Source organism: Microtus pennsylvanicus, chromosome 6 (genome assembly GCF_037038515.1).
Source record: "Microtus pennsylvanicus isolate mMicPen1 chromosome 6, mMicPen1.hap1, whole genome shotgun sequence".
In the NCBI taxonomy this organism is placed as follows: domain Eukaryota; kingdom Metazoa; phylum Chordata; class Mammalia; order Rodentia; family Cricetidae; genus Microtus; species Microtus pennsylvanicus.
The window spans coordinates 107,028,615-107,052,352 of NC_134584.1; the positions used below are offsets into that span (position 1 = coordinate 107,028,615).

The window sequence follows — 23,738 nt, forward strand, 5'->3', positions numbered from 1 at the left end:
CAGAGATAATTTCTGTGGTAACTTGCTTAGTTTATTTGGTAGTTTTTGAACAAGGATTTTTTTTAACCTGGAAAAACTAAATATTATGACTGGAAAGGAGATCTGGGCGTGTTTTATATCAATCCCACTGTCTGAGCAAGGTGTTGTTTATTCATTTCCATAAGGACTAGCCCATCAACTATGGTGCGTCTCTGTACACCACTAATTATGCCTTTCCAATACCGCCTGGAAGAAATGTATGTATCTGGGTCGGGGGAAAGAGGCCGTTTATTTTGTAGTGTATGTGCTTGTGTATGATCCTTGGTAAATAATCCAGTGCTTTCTCTGAAGTTATTAGATATTTAGAAATCCAAAAACCCTTAGCACACTGCAGTGCAAGGTGGAGGTCTATCTCTCTCTCTCTCTTTTTTTTTTCAGACTTTCCACTTGAATCTAAATTTTTGTCAACTTCTCTGGGAGTAAAGTACTAGAAATGCTTGCAAGTGGCTTCAAAACCATTGAAATGGCCTGGCATGTTAGGATTGCTCATGGCTCTATGCCAAGGCACCTTTTTGTGTAGAGAAGAAGTAGCTTGTTTATTGCAGAAAATCAAAGAGATCAAGGCAATGTTTCAGAGAATAATTTAAAAGAATACAAGCTTCTTATATAAACAGTTTATTAAGCTCTTTAGCCCCTTTGCTGTCCTCACTTCCTAAACCGAAACAAAAATATATCTGAGAATCAGCTTCCAAGTAGGAGGCAACAACTCAGAGGCCAATGAGTTGGTCTGATTCCAGAATTCCAAGATGTGTGAGTAGCAGAATTTGAAGAATTATGTGGATCTGCCTCCCTAAGACAGACTGTGAAACAAGTGCTTACGCTTCGGAAATGGTGTTTTCAAAGAAATAAACATTTGTGCTGGCCCAGCCAAAGTGGTATTTATTCATTGAAGCAGAATGTAAATACAGCTGGGAGTCAGCAGCCGCCTCAAGCAAGTCAACTGCCTCACACACTTCCACCATTTTCCCCACTGCTGCGGCCTATCCAGCCACTCAGAGGCTTGCCTGTGAACAAGCATTACTTGCAGAAAATGAAGTCTTGTTCTTATCTAAAGACTCTCCTTAAGCTGTACCACTTCAAGCATTTAACTATGATTTTATGAGAGCATTCTGGATTCCATTTATTATTTCTATGGACTTTAGGGAAAACAAAGAATGGTACAAAAAATATAATGTAAGCTATGTATGTGGGTGACATATGTAATTATATGTAATTTCTTTTAAGAAGTGTGGGGTGTCTCACTGTGTTGCCTCAGCTAGCCCTGTACTCCTGGATTCCACTGATCCTCCTGCCTCAGTCTCCCAAGTCACTGGAGAACTATGGGTACATGCAGTAATATCTAGTTTCATAGGTATTGTTCAAATTTTGTAGTAGACAAAAATTAAAAGTATAAAGAAATGAGCGAAGCCAATTGATGATATATTTTATTTAACTTAATTTTTCTTTTTCTTATTTTGGTTTTTTGAGACAGGGTTTCTCTGTAGTTTTTGGAGCCTGTCCTAGATCTAGCTCTTGTAGACCAGGCTGGCTTCGAACTCACAGAGATCTGTCTGCCTCTGCCTCTGCCTCCCGAGTGCTGGGATTAAAGGTGTGCACCACCACCGCCCAGCTTAACCAAGTATTTTCAAAGTTTTAAATATAAGATACTTTTTTTTGTTTTATACCAAGTTTTCCATATCAAATTTTTTAATATTTAGCACATCTTAGATTTAGGCTACTGCAGTTTAAGAACTGTACAGTATTCACAGTGACTACCATATTGAATAGCACATATCTGAACTGTTCCAAATTATTAGTGCTCCTTACTACAGAGTTCTTCAAAATTAGTACCTAACAATAAAATAAAACTTGGCTCCTGCTAACTGAATGTCTTATTCATTCAAAAGGTAGCATTTTTGATTAAGATAGTCTGTAACATGCTAGGCTTTGTTGAAAGGCAGTGCGGAAAGCTGGCATGGTACTTGGGAGGCTGAGAAGGAAGGATCATAAGTTCAAGGCTAACCTTGGCTACTAGCAAGAACCTACCTCAATAAATAAACAAATACTTTAAAAGGACAAAGGAGAGAAGCAAAGTAGTGTCGCAGAATGAGCCAACAAGCAGGGTGAGATCGAAAGCTTCTGGAAGACAGATGCCTGAGCTCACACTGATGCTCTGATCTCTGTCCATCATTCCCTACATACCTACCCCTATCGGAGTCCCGCTCTGTTTCCCTGCCCTTCTATATACCTGACCTGCACCTCTCACCTCTCACCTCTAAAAGGTACACTTGAAGTCTCCGATTCTAGTCAGAATACTTAATGTGTTTGGACAGCCAACCACATGCCAGATAATGGAGATAAAAGAAATGGAGTAGGAAGCCATGTAATATAAGGGGATGGTGGGGGGAGAGAGAGTAAATGGAAAAAGGCACAGATTGTAAAGAATATATATATATATATATACATATACATATACGTATGTATAGGCTTGCCCCCCTCCATTTTCAGTACTTGACATTAAACACAGATTTTTTTGGATGTTAGGCAAGCACTGTACCCCTGAGCCATATCCGCAGTCCTGATTCTACCTACATAATTATAGGTAGAATGAGTCTATTTTAGGGTTGTTTCTATGCCATTTCTGGATGTGGTAGTTTGTGCCTATAATCCCAGAACTTGGATGCTAAGACAGAAGAATTGTGAGTTCGAGGCTAGTCTTGGCCACAAAATGAGATCTCAAGAGACTAAAAAAGAAGAATGCCTACATTAATTCAGTCTTCTTTGCCTTTTGACTATGGGTGCAATGTGCCCAGCTGTTTTGAGCTCTTGGCGTTGTGACTTCCCCACAATGATGCACTGTAACTTGGTACTGTGGATCAAAATAAACACTTCCTCATCGAGAAATAAAGGAAAAGTGAGAGTGAGAGATAGAATAAGAGAAATTTATAGAGAAAAAAATTAGATTTAGTGACTACTCAGGACTGGGTTGTGGCATAGGAAGGATAGATTGGATAAAAAAACAGACAATAGCAATTCAGAGTGCAAGGTTTCTTTCTGGGGCACCAAAATAGATAGTGGTAATGGTTGAACAGGAATGCAAACTTCCAAAACCCCAGTGAACTGTGCACTTTAAGCTGGCATGCTTTAGCTGGGCCAGGTGGTACAGGTCTTTAACCCCAGCTATCTGGAGAGCCGAACAGGATGGTCTCAAATTCAAGACCAAATCGAGTAATCCAGTAAGACTGTAGAGGAACTGGAGATAAGGCTGGAGTTGTAGCTTAGTATTAGAATGCTTGCCTAGAACCGCACAAGGCCCGGATTTGTTCTCCAGTTTTCCTAAATGCGAGTCTTTAGTATGTAAAATAAAGTTGTTGGAGTCAGAGAAATGGGTAGTAGTGCTTACTCAGTGCTTACAAGTGCTTGCTAAGCTCTTCCAGATGACCCAGGTTCAGTTCCCAGCACCCACATACTTGCACACAACCACCTGTAACTCCAGTGCCTGGGGATCTGACACTTTGTTCTGGCCTCTCTGACTCCTGCATGCACACGATGCACATAAATCCATACAGAAACACATGTGCAAGCAAAAAATAAGTAAAGAAATCTTGAAAATAAAGTTGTAAGGAAAAAACCAGTGGTTGCTGACTTGACAATATATCAGAGTCTATAAACTATGTAAGTCATGGACCAAATCCCATCCACTCCTCTGTGTGTGTGTGTGTGTGTGTGTGTGTGTGTGTATAGCCCATGAGCTAAGCATGTTTTTTTTTAATTTTAATGACTGAAATTTCAAATTTGAAAGTCAAATTTCAGTGCTCATTGCTAAAGTTTCATTGGAATAGAGCCATGCTCGTCTGTTTGTATATTGTTTTCGGCTGTTTTTGAACTACAAAAGAGTTGAGTATTTGAATTGACAGAGACCATATGGCTAGCAAAGTCTAAAGTATTTAGTTTCTGGCCTCTCACAAGGGAAAAAAATGTGTTTACTCCTGGCTTACATTCAATAGGGGCAAGGGAAGAAGCAGGAAGATTAGCTAGGAAGCTCCAGCAGGACCCAGACCAGTGGTTCTCAACCTTCCTAACGCTGTGACCCTTTAATACAGTTCCTCAGGTTATGGTGCCCCCAACCATAAGATTATCTTCATCACTGCTTCATAGCTGCAGTTTTGCTACTGTTATGAATCGTAATGTAAGTATCTGTGTTTTCAGATGGTCTTAGGCAACTCCTGTGAAAGGGTCGTTCAACCCCCAGAGAGGTCATAACCCACAGGCTGAGAACCGCTGACCCACATGAAAGACAATGAGGGCTTGGTCTTGAGTGGTGATAGAAACGATTTAAATCCTGGATATGCCTTGATGAATTTGCTAATGAATGGGATGCAGGACATGAAAGAATGGACAGCCAGGCAGTGGTGGCGCACGCCTTTAATCCCAGCACTCAAGAGGCAGAGGCAGGCAGATCTCTGTGAGTTCGAGGCCAGCCTGAGCTACAAGAGCTATGTCCAGGTCCAGAACAGGCTCCAAAGCTACAGAGAAACCCTGTCTTGAAAAACCAAAAATTAAAAAAATAAAAAAAAAGAAAAAGAAAGAAAGAAAGAAAGAAAAGAAGAAAGAAAGAATGGACAACTTATGTTTCTACTCTGAGCAATCAGGTAAATGGTGAATTCTAAGCGATGTGAACATTTAAGAGGCAGGGATCGCAAGTTAAGATCAACAATGTCAAGCTGGAGAAACAGTGAAAAGGTGGTAAATCCAAGTGGAGAGAACGACGAGTCACTGGATATACAGATCTGGAGTTCATAGGAACACTTGGGACTAGAAACAGAATCTGGGAGTCATCAGAGCTCATATGTAAATTTATGAACCTGAAAGTTTTGGAATGTTGTATGTTATTCACAGGGGAGATATAAAGTAGTCGTTGCCAGTCCGCACATAAACATCCTTAGGTTCCCTAAAACTCCCTGTGTAATTTGAGAAGCCCTCTTAAATTTAACCTGCTCTGAGCCTATCGCTTGCCATCAGACTGATTAGGAGTCACAGCCACTCCAGAAGAACGTGAACTTTCTCTTCAGGGTCACTAACAGGAGTTTAAGGTTCAGTGCAGAGTATTGGTTCACTTTTACAGGCCTGTGAAGCCCGCTGAAGACTGGATATAAGGCTTCACTCATGCTGACAAACACTCTACCACTAAACTACACCTTAGCCCAATTTTTCCTATTGCACTGCTTTCTGGGAACCTCAAAGTTTGAACCATAGTTGTTCTATTTGCCAGCAATCTGCTACCAGTAAAGAATCCAAATATTCCTTGTGTTTAAGGGAGTCAGGGAGTTTTATGTTGATTACACGAATGATGACTGCCAGTGGCAGCCTCACATTTCCTATTCTGATGTGAGACAGATTACCTAGTGATCTTGGAGAAGAATAAATGGCAGATAGTCATTCCAACAATGCGGCTTATGGGCAACAATGGATAAGTGGACAACTCAAGTGTAAAGTCCTTGAAATGGCTTCAAGGGTCCCCACAGACTGGTCCACCTGCTCTTAATGGCTCATATCACAAATATATATCCACAGTCATGTTCATATGTGTACATACACTCACACACTCACACACACACAACTGAAGTTCAATCATACCCCTAAGTATCCCATATGCTTACTTTCTATGCCCCTGCACTCCGTTTTATATTTTGTTATAAATGTAGCCTGTAGGAAGCCTACCCTAACATTTCCAGACAAAGTTAGAGTGTTTGTTGATCTGTTCTTATAACAATGCTAATTCTGTTGGGATCATGTTTTTGTATGTCTTTCTCCTTATATTTTTATGCTTGCATTTCCAATATTTTTCAAAGTATCCATTATCTATAGGCATTTAGTTATCTTCTGGGACATGGAGACTGGACCCACCTCTGTAGAGGCAGCTAGAACCAGCAGCAAAGAGATGAGTCTGAAATAGTGAAGAGTTGCGCCTTATTTGGCTTCTTTTGATGCACATCCTCTCGGCCTAATAGTCTTGCTTCCTTTTAGCTTCTGGGCAGTGCAGGCACTCATCCTGACACAGCAGTCGGGGATTTGTTGGTTCCTTGAGCTCTTTTACCATTATGTTCCTCCCAATACCCCATAAGGCATCCAAAACCCATTACTGTTTTGAAAACCCTGTTAAGTCCAAAGGTTCTGCCAGCAGGGTGTTTTTTGTCAGCCCTCTTTTAATATACTTGCCCCTGCACCACCGGTTTTACATTGTTTCTGATTTATTTCTCACTACTATCTAGGCCCAGAGCAACATCAGCTGCCCTTACATTAGCCATTAGCCTTCTGAATTCCGGTCTGTATTTCTCTAAAGAAATCCTCCATTGGCCAGGCACAGTGGCGCATGTCTGTAATTCCAGAATTTGGGAGGGTGAGGTTGGAGGACTGCAGCAAGTCCAAGAAGAACCTGGGCTGTACAGGAGCCTTTATTGAAAGAAGAGACCTCCCTCCAATAGCTTCCCATTCATAACATATGAAGAGAAAATTCCAAAAAGTAATAGTCGGGTAGATGAAAGTAGACCTGAAGTCAGCCTACAGGAAACCAGCCATATGCTCTGTGACAGCTTGAGCCAGTAAAGCCCAAAGCCCCTGGAAGCGAGGCTCCCTGGAGTGTTTTTATTTGTGCATTCTTTCTTTCAACAGAAAATGCACTGGTGTCTCATTTCTAGCAGAGAACAAAATAAGCAAAGTCCTTGGGGTCTCGGGGAGGTTATACTATTAGAGAAGAGCTGACAGAGCATAAATAAGTAAGTAGGTGAGGGAGTTGGGGGATGTTTTTGTGGTTTCTTAAAGCATCCTAATGTCTTCCTGTGAGCAGAGGTCTTACACTTATAAATATCAGAGCAAGGACTCACCGAGAGAGTTCAGGAAACAACCTTGTTGAAGCTCCTGGGCCTAACTGCTTACCTTGACCCCTTCAGTTAATACATACCATGTCCTCACTGGCTGGCTGGGATTGCAATGTTTGTAGATTATTTGCCTGAGTGCTTCTTTTAAAGATTTGTCAAACATGCCAGGCAGTAGTGGTGTGCACCTTTAATCCCAGTCTAGGGAGGCAGAGGCAGGTGGATCTCTGTGAGTTCGAGGACAGCATGGTCTACAAAGTGAGTTCAAGGCCAGCCTGTTCTACAGAGTGAGTTCCAGGACAACCAGGACTACACAGAGAAACCCTGTCTGTGCATCCTAGCTGTGCCTGTAGTTTTGGATAGTCAGGATCTACATCAGTGTGAGTGTGGTCCACTTCTCTGTCAGCTCCTTTGACCTTTCTTTCCAGAAGACTCAACCCTCCAGCTCCACAGTTGCATGCAGTCTTGCACATAACATAATGTAAGCACTTCCTCTCTATGAGGGTCTAGACTGGAAGCCTGGGTACATGAACCCAGCCTTCTGCAGGCACCTGATAACAGAGGAAAGAAGTGGCTGGATTCAAACCAAAAGCTTGTGGAGAGAAGTGTGAATGTGTCTGTGCTAACAAAGGGGTAGCGAGAATGACTGGCTCTGCCTGGAAGAGGGACCAGGTTCTGCAGTCTGAGAAATGGGAAGAGGAATTTTCTGGGCAGAGAGAATAGCATACATAAAGTTGAGGTAGGGTGGTGAGATAGGGTGGGAGGACAGGGAAGATAGCTTGGTCAGTCTCCAGAACCCATATAAAAATGTCAGACATGGGCTGGGCAGTGGTGGTCATGTCTTTAATCCTCAGCAGAAACAGGTGGATCTCTGAGTTCGTGGCCAGCCTGGTCTACAGAGTGAGTTCCAGGACAGCCAGGATGGTTGCACGGCGAAACCTTGTCTTGAAAAACAAAACAAAAACAAACAGAATGTCAGGCATGGTGGCATAGGTTAATAATCCTAACACTGTAGTGGGTTTAGGAGGCTCACTGGGGCTCACCAGTCAGCCAATCTACATAACTGATGAGCTCCAAACTAATGAGAGTTCTGTCTCAAAAGAAGTAGATGATGTTCCTGAGGATGATACCTTGATGTGTGTGCATGTGGGTACACACACACACACACGCACACACGCACACACACACACAGAGTGTGTGGGCAGAGGATAGTAGAAGGATTTGGAGTATATGTGTCTAGAATTAACATGGTAGACTTAAAGGACAGAGTCAGAATTCAAACCTGTGTTTGTTCTATTTCAAGGCCCTCATGCGACTCCCATCGATTGTGTAGGGCCTTATGTGCAATGCTAAAGGCACTCTGGACTGAACCCCACAGGCAATAAGGAGCACTGACTTTTTAAGATGGGAATGATTTTGGATTATTTAGTACATTTTAAAGGTTATGGTATGGAGAAAGCTCAGGGATAGGTAAGGAGAGAAAATGGAGAGGAAGGAGACGGAATCTAGGGCTTGCTAGCAATCTATTTGGCTGGGGATTCAGTGAGTAATAGTCAAGTAATAGTCCCTAGTTTAAATCTTTTATCTTAGGGTTTCTATTGCTGTGATAAAACAAACAAAACAACAACAAAACATGACCATAAACATCTTGGTGAGGAAAGGGTTTATTTCATCTTACAATTCTCAGGTGCACTCCGTCACTTAGGGAAATAATATTTCAATAGGAGCAGAAGCCATGGAGGAGGGCTGATTACTTACTTGCTCCTGCTGGCTTTCTGTTTGCTTTGCTTCTTTCCCTCCTTCCTTCTTTCTTTCCTTCCTTCCTTTTCCTCTCCTTCCCTTTCCTTTCCCTCCCTTTCTTTCTTTTTCTTTCCTTCCTCATTCCTTTCTTTGTTTTTATCTTTTCAAGATAGGGTTTCTCTGTATAGTCCTGACTGTCCCGTAACTGTTCTGTAGACCAGGCTGATCTCGAACTCAGAGATCCACCTGCCTCCCAAGTACTGGGATTAAAGGTGTGTGCCACCACAACTTTCAGTGTGCTTTCTTATATAACTCAGGACCACCTACCCAGGGTTGGCACCTCCCACAGTGAGCTGGGCCTTCCCACATCAATCATCAACCAAGAAAATGCCCATAGACTTGCCCAAAGACCAATCTGGTAGGAACATTTTCTCAATTGAGGTTCCTTCTTCCCAAATGACTCTACCATGTGTCAAGTTGACATAAAACCAGACAACACCCCTCTGGCTCCTAGGACATCACAAGAAAATCCACCGAACCAACTAACCTAGGCTTATAGGGGCCCACAGAGACTGCACCAACAACCAGGGAGCCTCTGCATATATGTTACAGTTGTGTAGCTTGGTCTTCATGTAGAACTCCTAAAAGTGGGATCAGGGGCTATCTCTGACTCTTTTGCCTGTTTCTGGGACCCTTTTCCTCATACTAGGTTATTTCATCCAACCTCAATATGAGGGAGGTGTCTGGTCTTCTGCCACTTGATATGTCATGTTTGGTTGATAGCCATGGGATCCCTGCCACCTTTTTCTGGAGAGAAGCAGAGTGAATGGGGGATGGGTAGAGAGCAGAGGGGAGGTGGGGGAAGGGACTGGGAGGAGAGGAAGGAGGGGAAACTGCAGTTGGAATCTAAAAACAGAACAGCCAAAACATCTTTCAAGGATTTTTATTAACCAGGAGAACCATCCAGACTCCTCAGGCAGCTTGCGTGGTCCTCTGCTCTCTGGCAGAGGTTTGTGACTGAATGTGTACCTCTACCCACTGTGCCCGATTCTGTCTTTCCTGGGCACAGTCACCATTTTCCTTCCTTTGTCCTACTCAGCAGAAATACTGTCAAGCCGTCATCCTTCATCTTGATTCACTGGGTTTCCCCATTTACCATGCATACTCTGTTCCGACTACTCTACTAGGTCACCATCCTGGCTCCAGGGAACTGACACTTTGACACAGAAGCTATAGCTGTGTGCATACCTAAACCGAGAGAGAACAGAAAGCTGGGTCCCTTTTTAATGAAGTGTAAATTTCCCAGGGTTCCCGAGGATCCATACATTTGTAACTGATGCTCAATCCTGCCTCACGGTATACAAACTGTTGGCTTCCATATCCATATGTGTGTTCATGTGATTGTACAAGTGGACACGTGTGCACATGTATGGGTTGCCCATGGAGGTCGTCCAGCTGTCGTCCTCAGTTGTTCACCACCTTTTTTTTTTTGAGTCAGAGTCTTTCACTGAACCTGGAGCTCAACAACTCAGTTGGACTAGATGGCTAGCAAGTTCCAGGGCTCTATCTGCCTGTCTCTACCTTCCCAATACTAGGATTGCAGATATGTGCTGTCGTACCTTTAGCATGGCCTCTAGAGAGGTTCTGAGGCTTGTGCATCAGTATGCTAGTGAACCATCTCCCCAGTCCTTCCATGCCTTTCTTTCCCCCAAGCCAAGAAATTCTTTGAATCTAAGCAGAAAGAAATGTAGCAAATTACAGTGAGTATTTCTCAAGACTCCCTCCCCAATATTCCACATAAGCAGTCTCCTTCATTACTTGGTGTTTCATGAAAATACTTCCCATAACCCTGCCATGGCCACCGATTTTCCCACTCTGGCTGGCCTGCCTCCTTTTTGAGACCTTAATCAGTTCTGAGAGGGCCAGTTCCTACATATCGCCACCAGAGGGCTCTTCTCAATACTTGGGATCTCACCAGCAAACTCACAAGGATTTCCCACCTGGGTAACTAGCAATTAGAAGCAGATTCTTTTGTTATTATTGAATCAGAGATTTTCTATCTGTTACAAGGAAAGCTGATCATATATATGTATGGTGCCTATAAGGATCACTTGTCCTGTTGTATCCAACAGTTTATTAGAAAAATACTATCTTCTAGGTGAGGTCAGAAAATTTTGGTTTAATGCTATGATTATTATCTGTTCCTTGCATGACTGTAGAAGGGGAAATCCTTAGGTAAGCGTGGAATGAAGATCCCTAAGCCACCTCTGCCCTGGGGTTCAGCCTTACTTAGGTGGGACAATCCAATGCTGGTCACTGGTTCGTTTAAACCAAGATTCTCTGAACTTGGGAGACTATTCAAACAAGTTATATAGCCTTTGAACTATGATGAATTGTCTCATCAGGAAAACATTCAACACATCTGTCTCTCAAGTTAAACAAGCAACTATATGTGAAAGTGATTCGAAAAATATATAACCTGGAGCTGGAGAGGTGGCTCAGATGTTAAGAGCACTGACTGCTCTTCCAGAGGTCCTGAGTTCAATTCCCAGCAACCACAAGGTGGCTCACAACCATCTGTAATGAAATCTGGTGCCCTCTTCTGGCCTGCAGGCACACATACAGATAGAATAGTGTATACATAATTAATAAATAAATCTCTTAAAAAAAGAAAGGAAAAACAGAATTTCCCAACTTAAAAAGGAAATTATATAAACCTGTGCCAGGATTTTATTATATCTTAATCTCACTGTTAGACTACTTTCCGGAATGAGGATGAATACACAAAATGAGCAAATCACACAAATCACAAACAATCAGGGTCTTTTAACTATTAAAGACAATACCAGAAGATACCAAGTTTCAAATGTCTTAAACAGAAATTACTCTGTAGCTGGGCATGATGGGAAACACCTGTAATCTCAAGACTTAGATGATCAAGGCAGCAAATCTCACAAGTCCACCCTTGGCTATGCCAGTATATAGTGGTCAGTCTGTGCTACACGAGGTCCTGTCTCAAAAAAATAAAAGTCATGTGGTGGCATGTGCCTTTAATTCCAGCACTCGAGAGGCAGGGGACGGGAGGTAGGATGCAAGAGGCAGAGGCAGGCAGTTCTCTGTGAGTTTGAGGCCAGCCTGGTCTGCAAAGTTGACCAAGAGAACCAGGACTGTTACACAGAGAAACATTGTCTTGAAAAAAAAGTGGGGGGTGGGGGATCTCCTTAGATTTTTCAAGAAAAAATGTCCTGTTATTTGACATAAATTAGGAAGAAAAGAATTGCCTCAAACTCAGAAGAAAAATAATCATTGGGCTTTTGAGTTATTACTATGCTATCTTACAACTTTACATTTTTACATTTTGTGATTGATTCAGTCTGTTTTCGAATACTGTCCCAAGCAAATCAGATAGTATTTTTCTGGGTACTCAAGTGTAAAGAAAAGTTGGCTACGAGGTTTGGATTTTTGAAGGCAGCACTCTTCTTTATGTGACAGACCCTAGATAACCTGAAGGAAGGGAAGCACCACCTCCGTGTGCGGCCTGCAGACATTCCTGTTGCAGAGCGAGCATCTCTGAACTACTGGAGGACATGGAAGTGTATCAGCAAACCCTCCGAGTTTCCAATCAAAAGCCCAGCCTTCACAGGTACAGTCATGAGTAGGCCACAGTGAAGTCACTAACGCCCTCACTCCTCACCCCAGCAGAAGCTGACCTCCATCTCAGCTAGCTCTGGTGACATCTCTATTTCTCAGTCATCTGTTTTGACTGGTCACCTGTCCTCTGCATGGCTGCATGCCTACTGGAACTCAGCAGCCTGCTCCATTCCATTCTGCTGCATCTCAGCTTCATTTAGGCTAGATGATGTTTTCCAGTCTCTCCTAAAAATTAAGGCTCTGTCATCATTTCAAATTACCTCCAGCCACCATACAAAGATACCCAAGTGATCTCAGGCTTCTAAGTCCCTTACAGTATAGGCAGGCCTATGGTGGGACATCAGGAATTCATGGTTATTAATAGGTTTTAGGCTTCCAGAGGAGTCAAAAGCATTTATCTCATTTGTAGTTAACAGAAGTTGGTTGATCAATTAATTAGAGACCATGGAGGGGCTAAAGAGATGACTCAGTGGTTAAGAGCACTTATTGTTTTTGATGAGGACCCAGCACCAACATGGCAGCCCACAATTGTCTTAACTCCAGTTCCAGAGAATCTGATGCCCTCATCTGGCCTTTATATGGTGCACATATATACATACAGGCAAAATACCCACACTTATAGATACAAATAAATCCTTTTATTAAAGACATATAGATAGATAGATAGATAGATAGATAGATAGATAGATAGATAGATAGAGATAGAGATATATAGATATACAGTATTCTGCCTGCACGCCAGAAGAGGGCATCAGATCTCATTACAGATGGTTGTGAGCCACCATGTGGTTGCTTGGGAATTGAACTCAAGACCCCTGGAAGAACAACCAGTGCTGTTAACCTCTGAACCATCTCTCCAGCCCCGATAAAAATAAATCTTAAAGAAGAGACATGGATAACTGAATTTAGTGACTTTGGGTACATAAGCCAAAATGTCGTATCAATCAAAATCTGTTTACTGTCTGTAGAAAAAACAACGACGCAAAACATATTTCTTGTGCCTAGCTTTCCAGAACATTCCTTATTAACCTGAAGTCTTCATCTGGAAAGAGAAAAGGGGGAAAGAAGCATATGGCAGAGACTGTCCCCTGGTGGTCTCCATCTTCCTCTGGGACCCCTGGGTCAGTGGGAGCACTGGCCTCAGGGAGGTGGTGACACCTCTGTTCATTGTCTTCCAGGTCTTCATGATAAGGCACCTTTGGGACTCATGGACACACCACTGTTGGACACAGAAGAGGAAGTGCACTACTGCTTCCTGCCCCTCGACCTGGTAGCCAAGTATCCAAGCCTAGTGACAGAAGACAACCTGCTGTGGCTGGCCGAAACCGTGGCCCTGATCGAGTGCGAGTGCAGCGAGTTCCGCTTCATTGGTGATTGCTCTGTCTAGGGGTAGCCGTCTGTCCTTTCTAAACCCCTACTCACACCTAACAAGGGCCTGAGGACCGTCTCCAAGTGGAGGTTGTGAAACACATAATCTTCCAAGAGGCAGGCAGAGTCCATCATTAAGCTCTCCCGTAGCTCAGAGCTTTTTTGTTTTGTTTTGTGTTGTTTTGTTTTTGAAACAGTCTCTCTCTCTAACCCTGGCAATCCTGGAACTCACTGTAGAGCTGCAGGATGGGAGGGCAGAGAAAACACTAAGTCCCTGTGTGAACAACTCAGAGATTCCTAAGCACGGAACACTTCCTGGGTGACTTTGAATCTGGCCTCGAACTCGCAGAGATCTGCCTGCCTCTGCTTCCTGAGTGCCACCATGTCCAGTCCAGTTCAGAGCATTTTTAGCTCCTATTTCTTCTGTGATACCCTAGCTATAAAGGGGCACTGGAACTCCCTAAAGTAGTGTTAATGACCACAGGAGTTGATGGTAAGGACAAAGGACTGAGCTGAACTCTGGTTGTTTATACTTCACTTATGTCTCTAGGCCTCTTATGGCTCTAGCCACTTATGTCTCTAGGCCTCAACTGCTCTCACCATACAACAAGGAAATAAGGTTGTTTCAAAGATCTTACCTACCCTCCCTTCTATTACACTCTAAGTGCAAAGAAAGGGGGTAAATGATGATAGTTTCTCCAGAGTCATATAGAATGGGCAGCTTGAGCTAAGGAGGGATGAGCGCTCTCATCCCGCTCAGAAGGGAACCTCCCTTCCCACATTGCCCCAGGACCATCTTTGCTGGCCTGTGAACTGATAGCCACTCCACTGTCTAGACAACCCGAGCAGTAGACAAGCACCTAAATGGACAGAACAATAAGCACCAGGTTATGTCAGGGGCCCAAATGCCTGCGGCCCAGCTATCTAGATTCAAAGTCACCTAGGAAGTTGTTCAGAATCTCTGAGTTGTTCACACAGGGACTTAGTGTTGTTCTCTGCCTTCCCATACTGCAGTCCAGCAGGGACACCTGGCAGCCCAGCCTTGGCCAGGTCTTGCCTCTCCTCTCTAACAAGACTACTCCCTCTTTTGGAATGACCTGCTCTCGGGTCAAGACTCTCAGGGCAAGTCTCAGGGCCTTTGTATTCACTAAGAGGGCCTGGGAGTGCCGGGCCAGGCCAGGGGCAGTCACACCCATGGACTCAGACACAGGAAAACAAAGTAATCTGGGGTCTTTGAAAACCACTGCCTCAGGGCAAACCTAATCAGGTATGTTTAGCAATTGTTTCCAAACGAGGAGAGCCTAACATGAGATGAAGCACTAAAAATCTGCCAGAACATGGAAAGATTAGTCATGAATATGCTTTGTTAACTCATGTTGTTTCTCTTTGCTTTTCAAGTGAACTTTCTCCGCTCACACAAGATCCTACTACCAGACAACTTCTCCAACATGGATGTGTTAGAAGCAGAGGTAGAAATCCTGGAAATCCCTGAGCTTACTGAAGCTGTACGACTGTACCGGATGAATATGGGTATGATGCCCAGGAATTTTGACCTCCTCTTGATAGTCTAGAACAGTCTGGGCTTGAGCTACGGAAGCCAAGGGCAAACATCTCCCCTTACAGCCACTTTGGACTTGGGTGGTAGTGAGAAACAGGCATTGTGACTGACTTAGAATCTAAGAAAAGAAGTTTGGCTTAAAACCCCTTATGCCCTCTCTACTCAGTGTTGCGACCAAAGCTAGGGCCAAAGGGAGGCCTGCTTAGACTGGAGCAGGAGGAGCCCAACCTTGGGTGGGAAACCAAGCTGCAACGTCCCGAGGAGCAGGCTAAGCCTGAGGACAAGCTTCCTAAGCAGGTGCTGTCTGTTCCTCTGTGGAAATCCTGGACTTCTACCTGCGGCTCCCATCTTTCCTCCTCCAGGAACAGCTAAAGAAGAAAGGATTGGGCATGTTTTCCACTGGTTCTTCAGTTACCCAAGCCCAATTCCCCTTCCCTCTCACCGCCTTGTTTCACATTCTTTGACTTCTCCACCTGTTTCTGCTTGTTCCTAACAGTCCTGACCCTTGTCCAGGTCAGGTCTTTGTGCTCCTGACTTTGCCTCATTCCAGCTGCTCCTCTTGACAGTTTTGATTTGCCTTTTATCAGCTCATTCACCAGCTACTGCGCATCCATGGAAACCTCCATGTGTGCTTCAGGAAGCTAGCGCATGGGTGTGGGCAGACACAGACACGGGAGGTGAGGGGGGCAGCTGGCCTTCTGAGAGCTCCCAAAACAACAACAAAAGTAGAGAACTATCTTACATGTGTGAAGTGTGGCCTGGTTGTGTGCTTGTCCCATGGAATGAGGCTCAGCCTCTCCCCAGGCTAATGGAATGTGCTCTCTGTATGGGAGTGGCATTCTGCAGCCAGTCTCCCAAACCTGTTCCAAGACCTCCTACTTTACTAAGAGGGTTGTCAGTTCAGCTCCTGCCCCAGCAGCTCTGGTTCTCAGCAAGCATGGGTGTTAGGATGTGGGAGAGTGTCACAAGTCATTGCTCCTCATAGGCAGTGAAAAGATGGCAGTATATTTACAGACAGGCTTTCCTCAAACGCATGAGGTATTAGCCTTTTATAAAGCATCACAACCAAGGCTCTTTCATAGCCTTGGAAGGGCACAGCTCAGACCCCAGCCCTGTGTAACTCGAAGTCACTGGTAATCTGTCCTAACCCACAATGTCAGGCAGGGCTGCGGATAGTTTGTTCATCTGTAGACTTCTGATAGGCATGCTCTGAGGACTGGAAATAAGACATGAAAATCCTCCAACAGGAGGAACATGGCTGTGCACACCTCTAATCCCAGCACTTGGGAGCCAGGCAAGAGGATCACACGTTTGAGGACAACCTGGTGTATATAGTGATCCAGTTTCTTTTTTTTCTTTTTTCTTTTTCTCTTTTTTTTGGTTTTTCAAGACAGGGTTTCTCTGTGACTTTGGAGCCTGTTCTGGAACTAGCTTTGTAGACCAGGCTGGCCTCGAACTCACAGAGATCCACCTGCTTCTGCCTCCCGAGTGCTAGGATTAAAGTCATGTGCCACCACTGCCTGGCAGTGATCCAGTTTCAAAAAGAAAAAAAAATTGAAAACTACTAGAAGCTTCTCAGCTGGCTCAGTGTTCCTACTGTGCCAACTCTCAAGTTTTGGCTTCTAAACTTAATAAGTATACACCAACTTCTACTAATGTTAAAGTGATCCAGATTTGGACTGTATAAACAAACAACTTCCATCTCACCACTTAAGTCCTAATTGGGGTAGCAGGAGGACCCAGAGTGTTCAGTTCGGGTATGATCAAAGATCTAGAAGTCATCCCTCTCTCCCTAACACAGGTGGTTGTTCTCGGGCCTCCTGTCCTCCTCCAAGCCCTGGGAAGGGGGGCCGTACAGCTAGTCTGGAGTCGGTGAAACCACTGTACATGATGGCACTGGGCCTTCTGGTCAAGTATCCAGACTCTGCACTGGGACAGCTTCGCATTGAGAGCACCCTGGATGGAAGCAGACTGTACATCACAGGGAACGGGGTCCTCTTCCAGCATGTCAAGTAAGTCCCAGTCTCTCTCATGGAAACATTTTGTCCATCTACTGGGCTCTGCCCATCTTGAAACATCTTGGGATGTCCTTATCTTGGGAAACAACTCTAAGCCTTTCCCATGAGCTAAGGGGAAAGTGTCTTTGGGATACCTCACTATTTTCCCTCTTCTGTCACCATCACCACCAGGTTTGGGCCTCTGAGGAACAGGCTGAGATAATTTACAAAGTTCTCCAGGATTCAAAGGCTCTAGGTGTTCCATTTTCTGTTTTCTGTCAGTCATTTCCCAATGCTCACTCTGAGGTTACCATGCCACAGTCATACATTCAGAGTCCTGGATACCCCAAGCAAACCTCTTTGCAAGCAAAGGCTCTATCCAGCCTTAGGATACTGGAGCCTAGGGTGATCACTTGAGAAACAAGGCAGGGCAGGCTTTCCAGAGGACATGGTCCCTTAAGAAATGAGCTCAGAATGCCTGCTAGTGCCAGGGCATGGGTCACTTTACATTTCTATAGAAGGTTAAAAAGCGCAACTCTGAATGCTACAAAACTCATTAGTACCAAAGCTGAAGACAGGAGTGGGTTTCTCAGATTTTGGGGAAAGGGTTACCTGACCTAATTGTGTCATTTTAGAACCTTTAGGCCCATCTCTCCCTGACATGTCCACTTACAATGTCCCAGAAGGCAAATACAAATGCTTTTGAAAGAGGGTTGGACTAGAGGACTGGTGTTTAGACCTTAGTCTCTCTCTAGGTACAAAGGATGTTAGTAATCTCTCAAAGTCATAGTAGGAGCCATACCATGAACCAGAGGTCTCCAGCACTAGGTGGCTGGGTTTCGGACTAGCCCGGACCCTAAGGCATGAAATTAACAGTTTGGATTGGCCTTGCTGAGAAAGGTCTGAAGGGGCTGCGCATGTGTCTAGGCTCATTCTCTTTCAAGAATCCCCAAGCTAAATCAAGGAAATGATTCTTCTGGTGCCACACTTGGAAGTTTCGTGACAAGCCCCCCTGATCATGGTAGGCTTACAAGCCAGACTCCTTTACGGTATAGTAACTACAGGGCTTCACAATAGGCTTTTCTTTGGGTAGGAACTGGCTGGGCACTTGCCGGCTGCCCCTGACTGAGACCATCTCTGAGGTGTATGAGCTTTGTGCCTTCCTGGACAAGAGGGACATCACCTATGAGCCAATGAAAGTGGCTCTGAAGACTCATCTGGAGCCGAGGACTTTGCCACCCATGGATGTGCTCAGTAAATGTTTACTTTATTGTGCTCAAACACAGTAAAGCTTCTGGGTTTGAAATTGCATCAAGGGAGGGTCTAGAGGCTAGAGAGGAAGGGAGAGGAGAGGCAGATCCAAGAAGTGTAAATGGGAAAGGAAAGGTAGGCCGAACTTTCATGTTATGATGCTGTGTGCCCTCTCCTCACCAGTTCCACACCATATCTCAAAATTAGACAGGATGCCTCGTCTGGGGCTTCACAGATCCCCAAATGCACGGCTCTCCTAGTCACTGGAGCTAACACAAGCTGCCATTTGTTTCTTACAGCCAGGCAGAAAGAAATGGCCCATGAATCCATTTAGAATGGAGCAGAGACACAAGGACGGATTTGTCAAATTAAAATTGCACAGTGATCACACATGGGTCTAAGTTGTCCAAATGCAATGTTGTTTTAGTTAACAAACTTTTTTTTTTGAGACAGGGTTTCTCTATGTACCCCTGGCTGTCCTGACACCTATTGTGTAGACCAGGCTTAGCTTCAAACTCACAAAGACCCACCTGCCTCTATCTCCCAAGTGCTGTAATTAGTGTGTGCCACTATGCCCAGCTGGTTAATAAACTCTTATTAACATGTTTTTCTGTAAAGTTCAAGCTGTATTTCTATCACTCAGCAACACTCAGCATTTACTGAGCACCACCATATAACTTGGGCTCAGTTCTTCTATTATGGAGTTTACAGTCTAATTCTGTATGAAAACAGAAACTCCTAGTCCATCCTGAGTGGACGCGTGAAAGTTGCACACCTAGGACATGACCAGCCACAGAACAGGGGGAGCTGGCAGTGCACGTGGACAGGAGCAGCATCCTAGCTTGCAAAGGAAGAAGGAACAGGGCCTTTGGAATTAGAATGCACCCAAGATAGCAGCCAACTCCCAGAGCTGTCATTCCGAGTCATTCTCACTCTCCTGGAAGTGTGTGAGCAGCAGAGGTTTGTTTCTCAGATAGGCAGGACAATATGAGGCTTGAGAGTGTGGAGTCTTTCCAGGCAAACACTACTGACCAAAGTGTCCTACTGTTTCTCCTTCTTGTCATATGATATGTTCCCTCTCACTGACTTCCACAGATGAGGAGTGGACAGCAGAGATCACTATATATTCACCCCAACAGATCATCAAGCTTTATGTTGGAAGCCATTGGTATGCAACCACCCTGCAGACCCTGATAAAGGTACTGCTGGACCCAGCTGTTCTCCCACTTGAACATCTTTGGGACTTGTAACATGATCTTCACACAGCTTCCGGCACCGCTTAGCCAAAGAACCTTTCCCAGCTCCCTTGCCAAGAATGCCCTGATTCTGTGGGTGTGATGAGCACCATGTTTGGAAGGCTTCAGGATGTGGGTAGAGAAGAGGCTGGTTCTCGGGGGCCTGTACCAAGAAGGAGGTAGGGTTGAGTTCCAAAGCCCAAGAGTAGGTAGGGGATCTCCCAGTTGAAGAGGAGGCAATTTTCCTAGATTCTCTCCACTTTTTATCTCTATGGCCAATATACAGAGAGATGGAAATCCAAAAACCTACTCCTTACTAAAATGCGAGACCTTGGGACTGGTTCTGATGTCTAACCCTCTTCTAGTATCCAGAACTGCTATCCAACACTCAGAGAGTGTACTGGATCACCTACGGACAGACCCTGCTCATCCATGGTGATGGCCAAATGTTCCGACACATTCTCAACTTCCTGAGACTCGGAAAACTGTTTTTACCATCAGAATTTAAGTAAGTAAACCCAGGAAATCAGATTATGAAGGTTGACTCTGCAGCTAGAACAGCCCTCAGCTGTAGCCTTTCGGGAAGAGGTTCCATTATTTTCAACATGGGCATTACTGTTTAAGGCATCTTCTTTAGGGTTCATGTCTCCTCTCGCCCCCAGTCTACTATCTCCTTGTCATTTGCAGGGAATGGCCTCTCTTCTGCCAGGAGGTGGAGGAATATCATATTCCAGCCCTCTCAGAAGCCCTTGCACAGTGTGAGGCATACAAGTAAGCAAAGTGCTCTCTAGATCCCACATTTAGAACCTGGACCTCGACAAACTCCTCTTAGAATTGTCCTCACCTGCCAATGAGACTTCCTCTCCTCATAGCTAGGGGAGGAGGTTGGTGAAATGGGCTCAGAAGTAGCCAGTGTCCTATGCAAAACTCTTTAAAGGTCCCCTTTGTGCCGCTGACTATAATTACTAATTCCCGCTCAACGGTCAGGCCTGACCAATTAGCTATTGGGCTGATGGAAGCTTCCCCTCACTAACCAATACCTCTTGGTCTCTGTAGGTCATGGACTCAGGAAAAAGAATCTGAAAATGAAGAAGCTTTTCCTATTAGGAAGCTGCATGTAGTGACAGAAGGAACAGGGTCGATGGCAGAGTTCAGTAGAGATGCCAAGGAAGTAAGTCCCAGCTTTCTTTGATGTTCTCAAACATCACCACCAAAGGGCTCACGGGACAGGCCTAGCTACTGAGTGGCTGGTATAGTAAAAGCGGTCCCACATGAGTTACTGGTACAAAACTGATTTCTGAGCCTTGAGGAGGCACAGAGGTATGCTAGCCACTTGTGCCCTGGGATGATAATCTTTCCTTTTGGAACATAAAAGTTGCCTGGGCTGGTACCACGCCCTCTCAGACTGAGTAAATGTGAATGGCAATCCATCTCAGGGGATAAGACTGTTCTGGATAAAAAAGTTGTCTTAAAGCCCAGCTTATTAGGTCTTGGGGAGACTTTGATAATGTACAACAGGCCCACAGCTACTGTGCCTCTCCCTCCCCAGACCACAACCTGCATGCCTGTGGACTTCCAAGATTGCGGTGACAGGACTCCATGGAACAAGGCCAAAGGGAACCTGACCAGGTCCAGCCAGGTGGAAGAGGCTGAACAGTATACCCATACTATCCAGGTCTCCCTATGCAGAAATGCTAAGAGGGGGGGCAATCCCAGCACATACTCACACTGTTCTGGCTTATGTGCAAACCCCAGACACTGGGGAGGTCACTCTGAGAGCCCTCCCAAGAAGAAGTGTACCACTATAAACCTCACACAGAAATCTGATGCCAAAGACCCTCCTGTCACCCCCATGCAAAAGCTCATCTCTTTGGTAAGGGAATGGGACATGGTCAACTGTAAACAGTGGGAATTCCAGCCAGTGGCAGCCTCCCGGAGCAGCACTTTGGAGGAGGCTACCCTGCATGTCCCCTCGGGAAGTGAGGCTGCTTCCCAACCTGGTACCTCAGCTGCCTGGAAGGCTCATTCCATAAACTCAGAGAAGGACACTGGTCCCCAGACTGGGCCTGGAGCTGGAGCTGGAGTGAAAGACAAGGGTCCAGAGCCAACTTTTAAGCCATACTTCCCCACAAAGAGAGCTGTCGCCCTAAAGGACTGGGGCAAACAAAGGCCCAAGGAGAGAGGTTAGTCTTGCCCCATCCTTGACCCAAGTCTCATTTGCAACCAATACTAGATTCCTGGCTAAGACTACAGAGAGTTAGTGACAAAGCAGGGACCAGAACCTCCTAGTCGCTGATGCCAGCTCTGTGCCAGGCAGCACATACAGAAATGAGTGGCCACATAGGTGAAGTGATGAGTATTTTGTGGAAGGCGAACCCAGGGGATGGGAGCACTGGGGAGTCAGCAGGGGGAGAACATTTAGGGTGTCTGTGGAAGCACAGAGCACTTCTCTGGCTGGAAGCCTGGTTTCCGGTGCACAGGCCATAGAAACGACAGGAGTCATATCAGGCTAGGTCTTATGGGCCAAGTTCAGAATGTGGGGCTCTGTTCTGACTTCAAGAGGGATGGACAGCCCCTGAAGGGTGTTTTTAAAGGGAGCACATGATCAGGTATATGTTTCTGGAGCTTGCTCAGGGACAGAGGAAGTGTGATTATAAGACAGTATCAGCAGCATGGATGCATTCCAGACCAGGCAAAGGAGGCCGAGCAGTGGAGCAAGGCAGGGAGACAGAGGTGTCAAGAGCCTGGTATCTAGGTTGGCTGTGGCAAGTGGAAGGGTCCTTATTGGAGTGTGTGAACAAAAGAAACTAGACTTCAGGGAAAAGCACACATGGCATGTGAGATGCTAAGGCCCATCCAGGAGGGCCTAATGGGGACTGAGTTTAAGAGAGTTTGTGGCCAGCGGTGGAGAGAAAATCCAGGAAAGTTTGCTAAGAAGGGCCATGTTAGATTATTCCCTCTAGCTACAGAACTCCCTCCTATAGTACTCTGGTACTCTTATCACCTACCCTTTGGTTTTTCAAGACAGGGTTTCTTTTTTAAAAAAAATAAATTTATTTATTTATTATGTATACAATATTCTGTCTGTGTGCATACCTGCAGGCCAGAAGAGGGCACCAGACCCCATTACAGATGGTTGTGAGCCACCATGTGTTTGCTGGGAATTGAACGCAGGACCTTTGGAAGAGCAGGGAATGCTCTTAACTTCTGAGCCATCTCTCCAGCCCAAGACAGGGTTTCTCTGTAGCTTTGGAGCCTATCCTGGAACTCCCTCTGTAGACCAGGCTAGCCTAGAACTCACAGAGATCCACCTGTCTCTGCCTCCCAAATGCTGGGATTAAAGGCGTGCACCACCACCACCTGGTGATACTAGTCTCTTTAAAAAAAAATATTTATTTTACATTCTGGCTGCAGTTTCCCCTCCCTCCTCTCCTTCCAGTTCCACCCTCTCTAACCCCCAATCCACTGCTACTCGGTTTCTGTTTAGGAAAAAGCAGGTCTCCCATGAGGATACTAGTTTCTTAGAGTTCTGAAACTTAGGATTGGGTTTGCAACAATGCCAGGATAATGAAGTGGTGAGGCCAGGGTACCACTTCCAAAAAGCAGAGACTTCTGAAGTTTTGAGTGAATGAGTGTTCCAATCTGTCCCCAGCAGAAGGCTCCTCTCTGCCTGCATTTCAAGCCTAGGCTCCTAAGCCTAAGAAGAACCCCTCTATTGTTTTCACAGAAACCCCTGCCCCTGAGCAGCCTCTGTCTACTGTTAATGGGACAGATAACCTGGGAGCCATCCTCAAAGTCACTCACCCCCCTGTGGTGGGTAGTGATGGCTACTGCATGTTCTTTGAAGACAGCATCATCTATACCACCCAGATGGACAACATCAAGCATACATCACTCACAGCCAGCCCCCAACCTCGAGGTGAGGCTTTGGAGCTATGCCTGGCCCTGTACTTTGCTTGTGAAGATGTAGAGCCCACACCCAAGAGCAAATGTCCCTTGAGAGCTCCGCCCTTTTCCCTGCCCTGTGGCTGTCTCTAAGGCCTCG

The 23,738-nt window shown here is 45.1% G+C and overlaps 1 protein-coding gene across 1 annotated transcript in view; it reads left to right on the forward strand.

Moving 5' to 3' along the window:
* Kctd19 (potassium channel tetramerization domain containing 19) overlaps positions 1-23,738 on the forward strand; it is a 34,898-nt gene that overhangs the window by 9,061 nt on the left and 2,099 nt on the right. The window contains exons 3-13 of the mRNA XM_075978015.1: positions 12,126-12,276; positions 13,463-13,654; positions 15,051-15,182; positions 17,012-17,222; positions 18,301-18,461; positions 19,554-19,657; positions 20,059-20,201; positions 20,381-20,464; positions 20,750-20,864; positions 21,243-21,876; positions 23,421-23,612. Coding sequence (XP_075834130.1) covers positions 12,126-12,276; positions 13,463-13,654; positions 15,051-15,182; positions 17,012-17,222; positions 18,301-18,461; positions 19,554-19,657; positions 20,059-20,201; positions 20,381-20,464; positions 20,750-20,864; positions 21,243-21,876; positions 23,421-23,612 — 2,119 coding nt within the window. The remainder of the gene's footprint in view (positions 1-12,125; positions 12,277-13,462; positions 13,655-15,050; positions 15,183-17,011; positions 17,223-18,300; positions 18,462-19,553; positions 19,658-20,058; positions 20,202-20,380; positions 20,465-20,749; positions 20,865-21,242; positions 21,877-23,420; positions 23,613-23,738) is intronic.